Below are 18,570 nucleotides of genomic sequence, written 5' to 3'. Positions count from 1 at the left end.
TTGGCAAGGAAAATTCTGCAAACAAATAGAGAGGACAGCCATGGGTTCACCACTCTCCCCACCCTTAGCCGATTTCTTTATGGAGACCTTTGAAGAAAAAGCCTTAGCCTCTGCCCCACAAAAACCAACCATATGGCTTGATGACGTTGATGATGTGTCACTATTTGGCCACATGGCTCTCATACACTTCTCTCCTTCTTGACACACTTAAACAACCAACACCCCAGAATCAAGTTCACTCTGGAAAAAGAGGAAAACAACAGCCTCCCTTTCCTAGACACACTAGTCATCTGCCAGCCTGATGGAACCTTGGTTTTCTCAGTTTATAGAAAACCCGCCCATACATGCAGATACATTCACCAATAATCCCCCCCACACACACACACACAACAATATGGAGTTATTAAGACACTACACAACAGGGCTAAACTTATCTGTTCAAATGACAATGCCCTAACCACAAAACTAAACCACATCCTCAACACTTTCTCAGCCAATGGGTACCCCCTCCAAAAAAAAAAAAATCCAAAAAAAATTAAAACTAGTAAACCACAACCCTCTCCCCCCTTCACAACAAGGATTACTCTAAATCAATCACCATTCCCTACATCCGAGGCACCTTGGAAAAAATTGCCAGAATCTTAAAAAAACATGACTTGACCTCCTGTTACAGACCATACAGAAAACTGGCATCCCTTATCTGCTCCACTAAAGACCAACCACTTCCCTTAGACCTACCTGGTGTATACCAGGTCCCTTGCAGCTGTAAACTGTCTTACTTTGGCCAAACAGGCAGGACAGCGAATATCAGAATTTCAGAACACAAGGACTACATCCAGTTTCACAAGTACAGCCACTCGGGTCTTGCAGACCATGCTCTGGATACACGCCACAGAATATGGTGGAAGAAAGCTACAATAATACACTGTAGCAAGTTCAAATTTGAAAGACCATTCATGGAATCAGCCTCAGCCCTAAGAAACTCTCCAAACCTCAACAAATTTGGTTACATGAAACTGCCCCAAATTTGGGAGATTTACATCAGCAGACCTTCAGCCCAACGGCCAAGATGGCCCGCTAGGGGGCACCATCAGAACTTTTAGGAGAACAATAGCTTCCTCACTTCATTCTCAGTTACTGTGTTGTAGTGCACATAGTGCCTATGTGCACGTGCCTTTTTTTTTTTTTGTAAGTTCCTTTTGAAGATGGCAACATGATGTTGCCGAACTATTGGAAATATTTATTAAAGTGTAATTTAATTTATATTCTTATATACGTTGTCAATTCCTTTAGTGATTTAGTAATGCATAACCAATGTATAAGCTTGTCTACGAGAACTACTTTAATGAATTGTTACCCTAAAAAATGATACAATAATAAGACATACACCAGGTCTTGATTTTATTATCTTCACACTACACTGCTGATACTTAAAATGCCATCACTTCAAAACATGAACTAACATTTCATTTATTTTGATTGTTTTGAAGGCTTTGCTAAACTCTGAGTGAGAAAATTTATATAAAAATTAAATCTCATTCAGAGTTTACCAAGTAAATCATTCCCCAAGGTCAGCTTTGTTAATCAGAAGTGATGCTAAAAGATTATTTACTAATGTATATGTAAACTGTAAATATTCACTTAAACTTGTATTTGAAAATTGTAAGTTATTTGATAAGAATTTTGTATCTTAAGTATTTGCCATTGGAACTAGACACTATTCTTGGAACATAATCCGAGTAGCGATAATTCTGCCTATGGCGAGGCAGGTGCTATGAATATTGCAAGTCATGCTCTTGATTAGTGAAGTGACTGCCAGACCCATCGGTAGCGCTGAACATCGAGCGAAGCTACTATTCTGACCACCTGGTGACCTACTGTGCAAGAGCTGATTTGAGGAATGAGTAGGTCCAATGAGAGAAAATAGCGGGATTTATAAAAGGTAATGACTTGTCCTGGAAGGTCTCAGATTTTTCTCTCCAATGTCTTGCCATAGATGACCAGCAGATGTTTGTAGCCCAGAACTCTTGGTTCTCGCCACTTAGTTCGAAATTCGTAGGACTTGACCTTCATGAGCTGTGTTTGAATGACGACCAAGTCTGGGCAAAAACTCTCCGTTGGACATTCGATGAATTCCTGAGATATGCAGTCAGGCACCTTTGAAGTCCTCAAAGGTATACATCTCTGCCATTATCTAAATAGGCACTATGCAACGGAACCTGATTATGCTGTGTAGACCAGAATGCTGTAGCGGACAAGGAACCCAGAAAGCAGTTAAAAATACTCGATCTACTTCCAAGGAAATGCCCTGCATAATTGATGTTTTCAAATCTCAAGAAGTATAAGACATTGTGTCCGGTAAGAGAGTTTTATTTCCATTTTGTATCAGTCTTAGTTGAGGAATGATTTGTATAGATTAGGTAGATACGTGAAGGTATGTCAGGATATTACTTTGTTCCAAGAGAATGTATCTAGAGCCAAGAAGTATTCATTAAATAAGGCGATTGTCTACTGGTAAAAGAATTTCCCAGAGGAGAGCATGTGTTTTTTCTTTAATCTAATGTACGGTCCATATGAACATACCATAAAGGCGGAATGAAAGGACTTGATCTTTATGAATGTGCTGTTCACTGTAGAGTATTTGTTCTAAGTTATGTGCATTAAATTTTGATCTTGCTACTTGTGAAGGTGTATTGAAGCAGTAAGGACTCCTTAAGAGTACCTAATTATAAGATATTGTTGTTCCAAGGGAACGTGTAATTGTAAGGTTGAATGACCGATGAATGGATTGTAATATGCAAAGAAATGGACTTGTCTATAAATGATGACTCTTTAAATTAAGTTCTTTATAGAGGGTAAAGGACATCCTTGTCTAATCATATGCATTGAAATATTGTGTTTGTGTATTGTATTGCTTTTAATTATGTTAACTCACAATTGAGAAGGATAAGATGAGATACCTTGAATTGTTCTAAAGTTGATAGAATCCTGAGGTCAAATTGAGTGAAATTCCTTTTTGCAAATTGTTTATAACTTGTAGCGTGCTTTTATTTTATATACAATCAAGTGCTTGCCTTAATTCTCTTTACTGCACCGCTCATAAAGTAAACGAATCTCAGTGGGAAATCCTTAGAGATAAGAACAAAGTAATTTCGGCCATCACTGTTTGAGAAAGGAATTAAAAGTTATTCTGGGACTCTATAGTGTAAGAATTAGAGTGTTGTTGTACTTACTGACTAAATATTCTTTGATGTTATGTTAGATATCGTCTAGGCACGGAGTGGCACAGTAGACAAATAAATTTTCTATGTGCTGACAAGGGAATAATAAGTTGGTGAGAATCAGAAGGTTATATTTCTTATTAGATTAATTCCTTGCTAAGGTCTGTTAAGTATAACAACACTTGTAAATACGCGTGGATAGGCTTATGTGTTCATCAGAACATTTTTGTAATAGATTTCATGGTTTGATATGAACATAGATGATTAAGAAATTAACTATTTATTAACTTAAAAGCTAATATTTCGCTGGTATTATATCCAGCATCTTCAGAGCACACAACACAAAGTTTGTTACAAATGCAAAACAACCACAATCCGGTGTAACAGTGGGGCTAGTAAAAGTAATTGCAGCGTGCAACACAAGACTAAAGTCCTAATATGGTGCCATCTAGGTTTAAAAAAAAAAAAATGAATTGGAAAGAAACAAAAGTAATGCACAGAAGCTTCTACAAGTCAGAGAGGTTGTTCCTGGAATCAACAGAAGCCTTAAAACATACACCAAGCCTTAACAAGTATGGCTGTATAAATCTACCAAAGATTTGGGAGACAGTCATCTTAAGACCAAATTAATATTTATTACTTTTATTTTATTTCATTTTTTCAAACTTTCTAAGACTATCATTTGGACTACTATTTCAAAACTTGAAAATTTTTTTTTTAAACCTAGATGGCGCCATATTAGGACTGGTGTTGCACGCTGCAATTACTTTTACTAGCCCCCACTGTTACACCGGATTGTGGTTGTTTTGCATTTGTAACAAACTTTATGTTGTGTGCTCTGAAGATGCTGGATATAATATCAGCGAAATATTAGCTTTTAAGTTAATAAATAGTTTTCTTAATCATCTGTGTTCATATCAAACCATGAAATCTATTACAAAAAAAAAAAAAAAAAAAAACCTTGTAAATACTTTGACTGCCTAAGAACTGCATCGATATATATATATATATATATATATATATATATATATACACACACACACACACACACACACACACACACACATATGCTGGCCTGGTTAGCATATCCACTCTCTATCCAAGAGGCTGCGTCTTCAAATCCCACGTAGCATGGATGTTTGTGATTGTCTTCCACTTTCATACATTCATTCATCCAAGTATAGATACATTCTATACTCCCATGGGTCACCATGGGAGTAGTAGACCCAAACCTTCCTCAATGGGAGAGGCCTTCACCCTGCACTGGGTAGAAAAAATGGTATATCATATATATATATATAGATAGATACGCACACGGTATATTGAGTAGAATTGGAGATAGACTGCATCCCTAATCCACCTTGATTTATTTCTCTTCTGTTAATTTATTACTAAATTGTAATTTTACTTTTGTATCTTTATAAACTTTGTAATAACTTGTACTGAATATAATACAGTGTGTCCCAAAATTCACGCAAGATTTAAATTTAGCGCCATTTGTGCGGTAAAGTGTTGCCAACGAGAAAAAAAAAGAGCGTGACAGCTGACAGTTCAGGGTTATTAAAAATGGAGCACTACACGAAAGAACGACGCATTTTCATTGTTGAGCAATATTTTAAAAATAATGAAGGTTTAGCAGCTACAGTTTGCAATTTTCGTACAAAATATGGTCAGAATAGTGATTTAACTTCAACTGTGAAAAGATTAATTAAAAAATTCAAGGAAACTGGATCAATTAGTGATCTTATACACTCTGGCCGTCCTTCAACAACTCGTTCAACAGAAAACATCGAAGCAGTTCGTGAGAGTGTTGCTGAGAGTCCAGGAACATCAATTCGGCACCGTGGTCTTGAATTGGGCATTTCGAGAAGCTCTCTACAGCGTATTCTCACGAAGGATTTGCATCTTTATGCTTACAAAGTTCAATTGACTCAAGAACTGAAGCCTACTGACCACACACAGCGAAGAGAGTTCATTGAATGGATTATGGAACAACAACAAGTGGATGCTTATTTTTCGAACAAAATCATCTTCAGCGATGAGGCTCATTTTCATCTTGATGGCTTCGTTAATCGACAAAATTGTTGCATTTGGGGTTCAGAAAATCCACGAGTGATTGTTGAGAAACATATGCATCTACAACGTGTCACTGTTTGGTGCGGATTTTGGGCTGAAGGCATCATCAGTCCATTCTTCTTCGAAAATGCGACTGGTAAGGCAATAACAGTTAATGGTGCTCGCTATCGCAACATGATAATTCAGTTTTTTTGTGCCTAAATTGCAAGATATGAATGTGGACGATATGTGGTTTCAACAAGACGGTGCCACATGCCATACAGCCCGAGAAACAATTCAATTACTGCACGAGTCATTTCCTGGTCGTGTAATTTCCCGTTTTGGTGATCAGAATTGGCCGCCCAGATCATGTGACAATGCCGTTGGACTTTTTTCTTTGGGGTTTTTTGAAGTCTAAGATTTATGCCAATAAGCCTACGACCACCCACGCCTTGAAGGAAGAAATTGAGCGCTGTATCAATGAAATTCAGCCACATTTATGCAAAACGGTCATGGAAAATTTCAACAAAAGAGTGCATATGTGCCAGGAAAGCCGTGGAGGCCATTTACCTGATATGCTATTCCATGCATAACCCTATACTGTATACTTTATGAATCAATAAGAAATTACAATTTTTAATTAAAAACCTGTGTTTTCTATCAAAATTATTTCTTGTGTGAATTTTGGGACACCCTTTAGATATTCTTTTCTCATAATCTATAAAGCAGAGGTTCATAAATTAAGGGACATGAGTGGTTTTCTGGAGGGTCATGAGACACTTTTAAAGGACGTACAGAAACATTTATGTCTGTAAATATTCATGTTCATATGGCTGGTTTGCCTGTTTTGATGTACAAAAAAACTAGGTTTCCAGAAGAAGAAAAAAAATCCCCTTACATGTGAGACTAGCTAACTCACCATTTCATTGAAAAAACCTGATGAATGTTCCTCACATCGTAAATGGTATTTGAATGTGGGTCTTAATAACCAAAGGGCTTGCCTTGACCAGCTGAGCTACAAAGACTCAAGTTATCATATAGTATTAAAATTCAAAGTACACATAGCCTTGGCAGTTAAATTTAGAATGTAAGCAACACTATGCATTCTTATAAACATTCAAGAAACTGACTCTTTGCAGCAAATACTTAATCATCATCAAATTCTTGACATATACTATAGGGATGTACAGGATATTCTGATAGTACTCTGTGTAAAAGTTACATCAAGTTAGTAAAACTTCATATCAAAAATTTTTCTCCAAATTTGTGAAGATCAGATCTTATATTTCTCTGTAAGAAATATATGTCTGTATCAATCCACCTTCTTGGCCTTCTTCTTTTTCCTGACATCCTGGCAAAGAACACTTATTTTGCTGGCCTTTCCCTTCCTATTCTGTTTAAATGACCATACCAACCAAGAGTAGCTCTTCCAATAGATTCCTGAATGCTAACAATGTCAAGTTTTTTCCTAATATCCTTATTTTTAGCATGATGCTGCCATTGATGCCACCTATTCATTTCCCTAATCTTTCTCAGAACTCTTGTATCTGCAATCTCCAGTCTTTGATCAAGTGTTTTATCTAACCCAGCTCTCAGATCCAGTAGTTAAAACTGGTTTGAACACTGTCTTGTATATGGCTAACTTAGTATTTTGACTAATTTCTCTCTTATTCCATATAAATTTATTCAGCAGACTTTCTACCATACCAGCTTTGCTAATTCTATTGTTTATTTTCATATTTAATTTGCCATCTTCACTAAAAATTGTGCCTACATCAGTGGCAGCTTGTACATAAGCACTGAGACACTACAGCACCCCCAAGGAAAAAACGAAAAAATTAAATTTTGTTTGTGTTTATAAATAATAACAATGCTTACAACATTATATAAATGCAATACAACATTGATTGAATAGTTAATAATTGGAATTGTTCGATTAATGCTTTAGATTACGAAACAAATGCACTGTGATCTCACACAGTGTCAGAATTATTACGTTCAGTCAGTTGTGGCTGGACTCTCCGATATTAGTTTGCACTTGTCACTGCACGTAACAAGTGAATTCCACACTGCTCATTGAACAGTGTCACTACGTATAAATTGTGTAAAAACTCGATGTAGCTTAAAATTATCAAAGTGCTTTACATTGATTTTTTACATAGCTCAAGTCCCATGAGAACTGTAAATAACCTTGTTTGTTTCTATGTATATTTTGCAAAATATTAATGTAGTTAACCCTGTGGGAAGTGAATGTATTTACTGCTTTAATCAAAAACAAAGGCAATGCTTTTCCAGGGGAACTTTGTATATGTATATAGTTATGTGTAAGAGGGCAGGAAAAGTTGCTTACTAGTTTGTATATAAGAGTTGCTTACAGCGCTAACACCTTTAAAGATAGTATCTAAGAGTGCCGCTAGGTTTAGAGAAGTTTCCGCTGCCCCGAAAGGAGAATCAAAGTATCAAAAAGGTCAGCTAGCTTTAGAGATAAGTTTCAGAGGAGAACATAGAGCGGGTTAAACTTAAAAGAAGATAAAAGAGTCATGCCAAATTCTTTGGGGGTTTACTACCCTTAGTGCAAGGTCGTGAGATTGCAAAATAAAAAGGACTGAGCCAAGCATAAGGGGACTTCCCAGTTTCAGTCACCTGTAAGAGGAGCTTCCAAGCCAGAGAGGACTTCCAGGCCAGAGAGAGGGATCCCAGTTGAGAGTTGGTGGCAGTTCGAGCCATTGGAGACGGCAGGCATCCAGGCATTTTCGGCGAGCCCAAGCAGAGGAAATAAGGCGATGTAAATTATCCGAAGCAACTTTGCTCGGAAGATTCTTTTTCCGGTCGCAGCCCACTATTTTCCCAATGAGATATTACTGAAGCCACACATTCCCGAGGAAGCTCAAGATCTGAGATGAAAGAAATGCCATAAGACTATAGTGAAAGACTTTTGACTGAATGTGTGATGCAGAGTTTTTTGCAAGTTCAAACCTTTTGTATATTCCCTCTCATAGTAGGTTATAGAAAGACTTTTAAGAAATTGTTCAATCATAGTAAGAAATGTCATTAAGAGACTGGCATATTGGAAGTTGATATAAAAATTGTAAAGATAACTTAACAGAGTTAGCTAACCTGTTTGCAAGTAAACTAGAAGTTTAATAAGTTAAATTTGTAAGCGGCGAGTAAATAAGTTATAATTTATGCTAAAGATTTTATAAATGGATAGAGGAAGCAATCTCCCAATTGTTTAATTCATGTATAATTTGTAAATAAATGTGCTTAATTATTTGTTAAAGGAGTGCTGCCTGATCTTTTATTTTACAACTGCACTGTTTTTAAATAAATTGGACTTGTGAGCAGGAAATAATTTAAGCCAATAAAAACGCAGTTCAGTTACTTACGAACCACGACTGTTAAAGTAAACATTGATAAAAGAAAACTTTTCTCTGGCAATTGGAACTCTTCCTTTCGGCAATTTGAAACCTTGTCCACAGCCTAGAAGTAGTCTCTCTCTAGCGACATCTCGAATCGCGAAGCTCCTTTCTGGAAGCAGGGAAGTCCTCTCTCAAACAACGTGGATCTGTGCAGTCTCTCTGATGGCAACTCTGGACCAGGCGGCCTCCTCTCTGACAACAATTCTGGAACCGGGACTCCTTCTGCTTGCTTCAGTCCCTTTTTATTAAGCCTCCTCTGAGACCTAGCATGAAGTTTGGCAACCCCCAAAGAATCGGTATGAGTCTTTCATCTTAAGTTTCAAGTTTGGCACCCCTTTTGTTCTCCTCTGCTTTCTTTTGATTGTAAGTTGCCGGCCATTGGAAAGTTGTTTGAACTCTTTCTGACTGACTTCAGAAATGTTTACACTTAGAGCCTGCAAGCCTTTCTCATACAAACAAGTTTCAATAACAATCTTTCTAAAGCTGCCATATACAGATTCGGCAACAAAAACATTGCCTTTGTTTTTAACACTTTTTTTTTTTTGCTAATATTTTTGAATTCTTACTATTTCTCAATTTCCTGATATGTATCCTCAAGAGGTGGGAATACCATCACAGTACAACATTATTAGAGCATAAGTAGTCTCTTCAGTCATTCAGTAGTTCTTTTTTTGATTATGTTCCTATCCTTTTTTATTGCACTTTGTATGCATTATTTACTTCACATAAATAATTTATGCAATCAGATTTAATGTACAAAAAGCTTCTCTCTCAAAGTATCAAACTTAAAATTAATTGTGTAATCAATGTAGTACAGCATGTTATTGTGAAACAAATACCTACAGTTAGCATCAGAGAGATAATGACAGATATTACACAAATTTTACAATATAAAATCCAACACTTTTTTGATACTGAACGTGAGAAGTAAAGAAGATTGATTACTTTAATATTATCATTTTTTGAGAAATGTGCATTGTCTTTAGCTGGATCTAGTAAGCATAAAATTCATTGATGCCATTAACCAGATAATTTGTATATTTGCTGTTTTATTTTCTTTTTATTTATTTATTTTTTCTCTCTGAAGGTTCCAGCTCATAGGTATCAGCTGCCTTCTCTTTTGCCAGCTGTTGAAGTTCCTCATCCTGGTTCATCGTATAATCCAGATTATGAAGAACATCAGGTAATATTTTAATTTGCAGTGTTTTGGTACTCTTAAAGAGTAGGCATAATGAATAACAACAGATTTTTTTATGTTAGATTATTTTCATGAAATTTTGTGGTCATTATCAAAGTGACAATTATGACAGCAGTGAAAGAGCTAACATCTTTCTGTAAGACTAAATATCATATGTATTTGTGTGGAATGCTATACCTTATATGTTATTATTTCACAGGCACCTCTCCACGAGTCTGAAGATTCATTGAGGGAGACATGGTATCTCGTACTGAACTCACTGACTGACAGAGCACTCACAACTCACTCCGGCAGTCCATTCAACTGATTCCACACAATTCCTTGTCAGATCTACATTTTTCCACCAAAAAAAAAAAAAAAAATCAGTTCATCAGTGAATTGCATTTTTTAGATTTGCTTATCTTAACTTGGCCAGATGGTAGCTTGCAATCCACTGAAAGCAAACCAACATAAGTCGTGCACAAACAGTATGTGTCTATAAAACTTTCACCAGAAATTATGATCCACCTTCCTCCTGAATGGTTATAACTCAGATCTCATTTGTTCTCGTTTTTCTAAATTGTAACTTTCTACTTTATTGAATTGTCACCCTAAAAATGATACAATAAATAAACCTTTCCACTTTATGTATAATCTCTCTCACTATCTTAACATAACTATCATATCATTTTTTTTCTTTTTGTTCATTCACTAACTTTTAATTTATAATTCATCTGCTTTTCATGACCAATATTTCACACTCCTGATATGCCTTAGTCTTATATCTGAAGATTTTATATATCTTCTTCAGAGTTTTTTTTATCACAGTGACAATCTCTGAAAAACATCATGCACCATAGTCCATATCAGATCAAGGCTACTAAGAAGTGGTGCCGAGAAAGACCTTGTACAGTTATCACAACCACCTTTATCTTTAACCATCTTTATCCCTACCTGATTTGTCCTCCTGATAGCAGCTGTTGTCATCTTTGCAAACTTTTGTGCCCATTGAACTATGGAGTCTCAGAGACCCATGCACTTTCTACTCCAAAGTGCAACACCTGGCACTTAAACTTCCCTTTTTTCATCCATGAAAGTAATTTGAAGAGCAGTGACCTAAGAACAGAATCCTGTAATATGTCACTTGTTACTTTCCTTTTCTTGGATATTGCCATCACTCCTCCTAAATAAATAAAGTAAATAGCCTTGCTGTTTGAGGCCTTCAATGTCTTATCCCTCTCACCTATTTTCTGTCTCATCTCCAGAAATGTATACCTCAAATTGACATCTACAATCCCTAATGCCTTCATGAAATCCAAAAAATATGTACAAGTAGCTCTTATCCATCATGTTCATTCTCATAAAAAAAATGCAAATAGACTGCTAAAGATAAGAGATACTTGTACAACCTCATGTTGACTGGCATAAATAGACTGCTAAAGAAAGAAACCAACATTATACAACCTCATGTTGACTATCATAAAGACTATTCCTGTCAACCCAGTCGTGTATTCTGTGACTGGTCAGTACCTCCAATACCTTAACTACAACCACGTGTACATACACCCTGTGATCAAATATGTCTAGACACCTTTTCATAATAGTGGATATGACTATATACTACACAAACAATGCTCGTATAGGTATCAAAGGAATCACAGTCTTGCAATTGTCATAGGCAAACATTAACAGTAAAATGGCCATACTGAAGAGCTCAGTGACTTTCAATGTGGCACTATTATAGAATGGCACCTTTCCAACAACTCAGATCAAGTAAATTATGCTTTTCTGCAGCTTCCCTGATCAAACTATAAGTAATACTATTGTGAAGTGGAAACACCTAGAAGAAACAACAGCACAGTCATGACCTTGTAGGCCACAAAATCACAAATGATATTGCCGAGTGCTGGAGTGCATTGAACAACAACAAAACACTGGTACCACTCTGTGATTTTACATCAGCCACAAGCAAACTTGGTTGAAACGCTGACTACTAAATTCTGAAATACTTCTGCAAGCAATGTCAACACCACAATTATTCATTGGAAGCTGAAGAACATGGATTTCCGTGGCCACAAAAATCCATGTTCTTCAGGAAATCCACAAACCTAACATCAGCAAAAGCACTGCCAAGCATCAGGTGGATTGGTGTAAGGTTTGCTACGATTAGATTCTGGAACAGTGGAAACACATTCTCTGGAGTGATCAATCATGCTTCACCATTTGGTAGTCTGATGGACGTCTTTGTCAGATGCTAGGAGAATAAATATGCCCAAATATGTTGTGCCAACTTTGAAGTTTAGTGGAAGAGGCATCATGATTTGGGCTGGGCCTCCAGTCATAGGAAATCTTAATGCTGCTGCATATAATCGCATTCTAGATAGGTCTGTGCTTTCATCTTATGGCAACAGTTCAGTGAAAGCCCTTTCCTATCAACACAACAATGCCCCTGTCCACAAAATGAGATTTGTGCAGGAATGGTTTGATGAGGTGGGTGTTGAAAAATTTGACTGGTCTGCACAGAGCCCTTATCTCAGTCCCATCCAACACCTGTGGAGTGAATTGGAATGGCAATTACAAGCCAGGCTGAGCTGCCAAAATCACTGTCTCATCTCGCTAGTGCTCTTCTGGAGGAATGGAAGGGAATAGCATTGTGCCTATGGGACTTTGATCAGGATTGTTTGTTATAGTGAGAGTCAGCTGTAAGAAAAGTTACATCAGCTGTAATATTGTTGATAGTGATATCCTCACAAGAATTACTGCAGCCAACATCTAAGAAAGCCTTCCCAGAAGATTGAAGGTCGTTATAGCAGCAAAGGAGGACCAACTCTATATCAATGCCTTTCATGTTAGAGTGAGAATTGATGAAAAGGTGTCCAGATATTTTTGATCAGATGTATATAGACTGGTTTTTGTTCAGTTTGCTATCTTCTTTCCATTGCTTTTGGGATCCTCCCTATCATAAACCTTAATATAGTTGAAATCAATAAGATTGTTTTTTAAACTACTTTTTATCTAATAATTATCTAATCTACTATAATTCTAATCAACCTTAATTCTTCTTAAACTTATATGTACATATTAATCTGATAATCATTTTTATCCTTCTCAAAACTAAATAGTGATTACTTATGGTTTCAAATTCCTTGTATAATCTCATATCCTGATTCAGCCTGAGGATATCACTATTACCAATATCATAGATAATGACCTCTTAGAATTGAGATCATTAGAATAGCATTGTCCCATAGGCACAATGCTATTCTAAAGGAGATTCACTTAGCAAATTGTTCAGATACTTCATGTCCTATAATTTTGCTGTAGGGAGTCAACTGTATTTGTTATGTTCTCTCTCTTTTCATGTGACTTTATACACATTTCTATGTTGGAATGGTATTAGTAATGAAGTTCACTTCTTTAACAGAAATTCAGCAGTATTTATATATACACCAGAAATATATATCTGATGTATATCATTTCTTTAGGTGTCTCCATCAAGAAGAAGTCTTTCCTTTTTCTTTATATCAGTATCCTTTCTCTAATTATTTAAATTCTCTGCTTCTATTAGAGCCTTCTGTGGGACCATAAGACATCTGTCTGTTGTGTCATTCAAGAAGTTTATCTTCATATTTAGTGTTCAGCTGTAGCATTTCTTTCCTTTAGCTTATTATTGTTGTTTGAATATTGCAGTTATTATTTAGCAGTATTTCACTTGTTTGTCCCATAATGTTGATATGGTATTTTTATAATTCTTCTGCTAGTTACACTGCTTTTACATTAGTGATGCCTATTTTCAAGTTTTGGTTAGGAGTTGAGGTTGTTATAGTAGCAGAACTTTTCACTGTTTGCACTTCTTCTCTGAACAAAACATCCCAGACTGTTTTGATTGTACAACATTCCTATTATGACATATGTTTTTGTTGTATCATCGTATTTGGTTTAAGCCAGTACACAAAGTACATTATGATATTCTATGTCTCAAATTATCAAACTCTTCTTGTTTGTTTACTGTTATTAAAATATAAAAAATTATTTGTTCTGTAATTTGTTCTTTTAACATTGTCATTTCACTTGTCTTTCTTTGAGAAAGGTACATATAGAGACGACACAAACATGATTTAAACAAAAGTAAACTTTTCAAAAGAAAACATCAGTTTCATATGGGATGCTTCTGTTCTTCATTTGGGAGATGGAGGGAACTATGATGGGTCTTTTCTCTTCCTTTAGGAGGAAAAGTCCCATGAAGTTTATGAGTGATATTATATAGACTTAGGTTCATCTGTCACTTCCAATATGAGATTAGATAAGCTGAGTTATTACTATGATTAGATCTCCATTGAGTCAAGAACTCGTCAAGAGAGGCCATACATCACCCACAGCAGCTCTCATACCGTCTGTTAAACTTATTCACATTAGATTCACTCACTACTTCAACAAGCAAACTGTTCCACTCATTCACCCACAGTTCCATAGGGGAAAAATCTAGCTTTTACCCTTTCTTAACTGCACACGTACAAACACAGATGCTCCCTTGTCCTTGCCTTGCCTTTCATATAACGAAAACTTATCAACTGATATCCTATAGCACCCTCTAAAACGTTTATAGGCCTCTGTCATATCACTCCTCTTTCTCCTGTTTACCAAAATCTGCAGTCCACATACTCTCAATCTTTCCCATGTGCATTCCATAAAACCAATATCATCTTAGCCTACTTTGCATCCTTTCCACAGCTTCTTTATCCACTACAAACCTAGGAGACCAAATCTGCACACAGTAGTCTAACAATTTTATTAAGGCATCATAAAGAGGCAAAATGACCTCAATACAATGGAAAGGATAATTGTGATGCTGAAACAAGCATTGGCACATAAGGATATGGAAGTCTCATCTGTGGGAACTGGACCCAGAAAGATACCAAGGTCAGAGGTCATATAGCTCCCATATACAAGTAGTGAAAAGGTTAATGCCTTATTAAAATACTAAATTATAACAAGTTGTTGAAAGTTTTTTCATTTGGTCAAAACCAGTCTGGGTAGTGGCCCTCCCCATAATGCATAGCATTATACATACCCTGAAGGATGTGCTTTGCATTATGGGATACTAATACAATTAATGTGAAGTTATTGGGCTCTATATATAAGTAGCCTAGTCACAAAGATACCTCACATGCAAACTTTTTTTTGCTTACACTTGGATAAAGGATTACATGAGAATATAATTTCTTGTAATCTCCCCTCCATGTGAGGCACCTGTTCATGGTGGAAGGAATCTCCCATTACCTTGCTGTCATATGTACCATGCAGTGTGATCCTTTCTAGTAGTCTTGCACTACTTTGGCCTCTGCTTCAGCAAGACAAGTGGTTCTGGTTCCGAGCCAGGATCATTCAGCTAGTGAGCTTGCCTGCAAGAGTCAAGAGTGCTGCAGTAAGTCTCCTACCCTATGGTCTGGGAACAGGGCCTAAGGTATACTGTGGTGCTTGTATGTGTCTGAGTTAATCCTGATATTCTACTCCTGAGTGCAATCATTGCTTGCTAGAGAGTGAGCTTCCACATGTGGCTCCATGGTGGGTGAAGAGTTCTGCCGCTTAACCAAATGCCACTCAAGCATGAATCCTTCATCCTTAATTGTTTCAGAGGCCCTACCAAAACCCAAGTATTGATATCATTTATACATCTTTCGACAACAGAAGCAAGAAACAAAAGACATTTGATACCAATATAAAGGCACCAGTTTCCTCTGATCATCCATGCTACAGGGTGAAAGGCCAATAGGGAAAATGTCACCCTTCATTCAGAAGTGTATAGAAGGGTTGGCAGGTTTTCTCAAAACAGTAAAGAAACTATGTTCTGGCAATAGAAACATGTCAAGAACATTCAAAAATGCTACTCAGAGCAACATCAATGGGTGGAATACAGGGGAGGTGACAGGTATGAGACATCACGATCCATAGGGATGGTCACCCGGTTCCAACCGGGAACATCATCCTTACATATTTGATACTCCTAAGCCTCCAACATCTGTTAAAGCCAGGTATCTCAATTGTTCAACTATACATCCCTAATCCACTAAAATGCTTCAAATGCCAGAAATATGGACATGCCCAACTGTCTGTCGTGGCTCTGCCACCTGTGTTCAATGTGGTAGTAAAGACCATGATAACCAATCTTGCTCTGCCAAGAAAGCTAAATGTGTAAACTGTCAGAGAGATCACCCAGCATACTCATGTGCATGTCAGAAGTGGAAATGTGAGAAAGAAAAAAAAATGATAAAAATGGAAAGAACATATCAGGATGCCAGAAGAAACTTATCTACTACCACCGCACCTGCTTTGAGATCTTATGCTGAGAAGGTAAGTGTAAAAAAAATGGCAATAGCAACTCAAACTCTTATGTCTATTCCACCATTTGATAATTTCACCATATCTGAACTTTATGATTGCGACTGTTTCTTTGTTGAGTACATCAATTGCAAGATCTACGATCCTCCAAAAATGGTTCCATTTGATAAGAACTCACTTATAAAAAAATTATCAAGGTTATCACTTAGACAAATCACAAGACCCTTCCACACGAAAAATGAATACTTCCTGAAAGCAAATTGAACTTACCCAATGATTCTGACACATCTGATGATATACTGGATATTTTCCCAGAAGAGATTGACACTGGTCATCCAAACTTCCCAAAATCTAATGAAAAATATAAACCCAATAAGAGCACGTTCTCAACTTCCCAGAAACCAGACAAATCTGTATAAAGCCTACAATAGGAAAATTTTTACAGTGGAACTGTGGGTTTTGCCATCGTTGATATCAAGCACCTACTGCAGAAAACTAACTTAAAACCAAACAAGGATCCTTTCATCAGGAATATCACTCTTGTATGCAAGGACAGAACTGGGGATGGTCATGCACATGGTGGAGTAGCTATTCTTGTGAGCAGTCATACTCCATTTCATCATGTTCAGATTAACTCATTTTATCCCAGTGTACTCATTTGAGTACATCACCTAAAATGGCCTAGTGGTGTCTCTTGCACGACAGTCAAACATTGGGGAAGGTTACAGTTTTAGCAAGCCCTATTCTGCCACATTTTCGTAAATTAAAAGTTGGGTGATGCTGTAGCCATACTTTTTCAGTACATATTCTAAAACTGACTTGTCAATTCCTGTATGATAATTCAAGTGCTTTATTTCTTGTAGCTTTTTGAATATTTTTTCATTGTGCTGACTTTGTGTTACAAAGGTAAGTATTAAATACATTTTTTATATATCAGCACCTCTGTTTGATTACGGATTGAGAACGCGTACAAAATGGACCTGTACTCATTTGAGAACAGTGGGCTTATAAGGAGTCAATATATATATATTTTTTGTTCTAGGTTTAGTACCACTGAAAAAATGGACCCCGATGAATTTCAGCCAATAAGTCCAGTTCAGTTTATGGAAAGAGTTACAGAACACTTGGATTAGCTGCAGATGACGCAGATTCAAATTCCAATCACCAAGATATATCCATAGTTATCATTCCTCCCGATGTTGGTTATCAAACGGATAATGAGGATATTGATGACATGATCTTCAGCCTGACCACCTTCCCAATGACGTTCCAGGGGAAATAGAGCTTCATTATGCAAGTGACGAATCAGACAGCAATGATGATGATCTTCCTCTAGCCACGATAAGACAATGTTGCTTGGCTGCATGAGGTAAAGTAATTACCAACGAGCCCGTATGGACAGTAGATATCTTAGACATCAGTACGGCAGTAACTACAGGGTATATGGACTGTCTGAGTAATGTGAAGGACCAAACCCAAAATAAAACTCCAGTTGAAATATTTGAAAGATTTATCGACAAAGAAATTATTACCGTTATTATCGAACAGACCAATTTGTGCACTATGCAGAACAATAATCATGTATTTCAAGTAACTGAAGAAGACATCAAGGTATTTATCGCAATTCTACTTTTGAGTGGATACCACAGGTTGCCAAGAGGGTGTCAGTGGCCAACAGTATGTCAAGGAACCGTTTTCAAGAAATGTCTACATTTGGCCGATAATTCACAAATAGATAAAAATGATCAAATGTATAAAATAAGACCTCTAATGGATAAACTAAATAAAAAATTTCAATAGTTTGGCATATTCAACAAATGTCTCTCAATCGATGAAGCCATGATCAAGTATTTTGGGCATCACTCTTACTAAGCAGTTTGTTAATTTTGATACCTGATCTGCCCATTGTACTCATACAAGTACTCATTTTTTTAAATTATGCTTTTTTTTTTTTTTTTTTTTAACTGTCAGCATAGTGTAGCATTTTGACACATTTTCAACTAAATAATATGAAAAAAATTGCTTTTAAAAAAAAAAAAAAAAAAAAAAAAATTCTTGGGATCAAATGGGTTAATACTGTTCTGGAAGCAGTAGCGATTCACCTATTTGTGGAGTATCTAATCACAGTATACTCAATATATTTACCACCAGGTTCTGAACTAGATTAAACATAATGGGGTAGTGCCAACATGAATAGATGAGGTTATATCACTGAGTGAATGCTCAATAACCATGACCTCTCCCTTATTAATAACATAGCACATACACTAGTGGCCAAAATTGTAGAAACCTTTTGGAAAAATTGTATTTTTGAGGTTTGATGGTTCATAACACCACTTTTTTTTTTGGTGTAATACCA

At 36.5% G+C, this 18,570-nt stretch overlaps 1 protein-coding gene across 1 annotated transcript in view; it reads left to right on the top strand.

Moving 5' to 3' along the window:
• LOC150101346 (ribosome biogenesis protein NOP53) overlaps positions 1-18,570 on the top strand; it is a 149,155-nt gene that overhangs the window by 71,108 nt on the left and 59,477 nt on the right. Inside the window, exon 6 of the mRNA XM_090400773.1 lies at positions 9,783-9,878. Within this exon, the coding sequence (XP_090256899.1) occupies positions 9,783-9,878 (96 nt within the window). The remainder of the gene's footprint in view (positions 1-9,782; positions 9,879-18,570) is intronic.

The sequence above is a fragment of the Typopeltis vanoorti genome, chromosome 11 (genome assembly GCF_054136105.1).
Source record: "Typopeltis vanoorti isolate ZY-2024b chromosome 11, IOZ_Tvanoo_1.0, whole genome shotgun sequence".
Lineage (NCBI taxonomy): Eukaryota > Metazoa > Arthropoda > Arachnida > Uropygi > Thelyphonidae > Typopeltis > Typopeltis vanoorti.
Note: the sequence above shows the minus strand (reverse complement) of the source record. Positions and strands in the feature narration are given on the sequence as shown.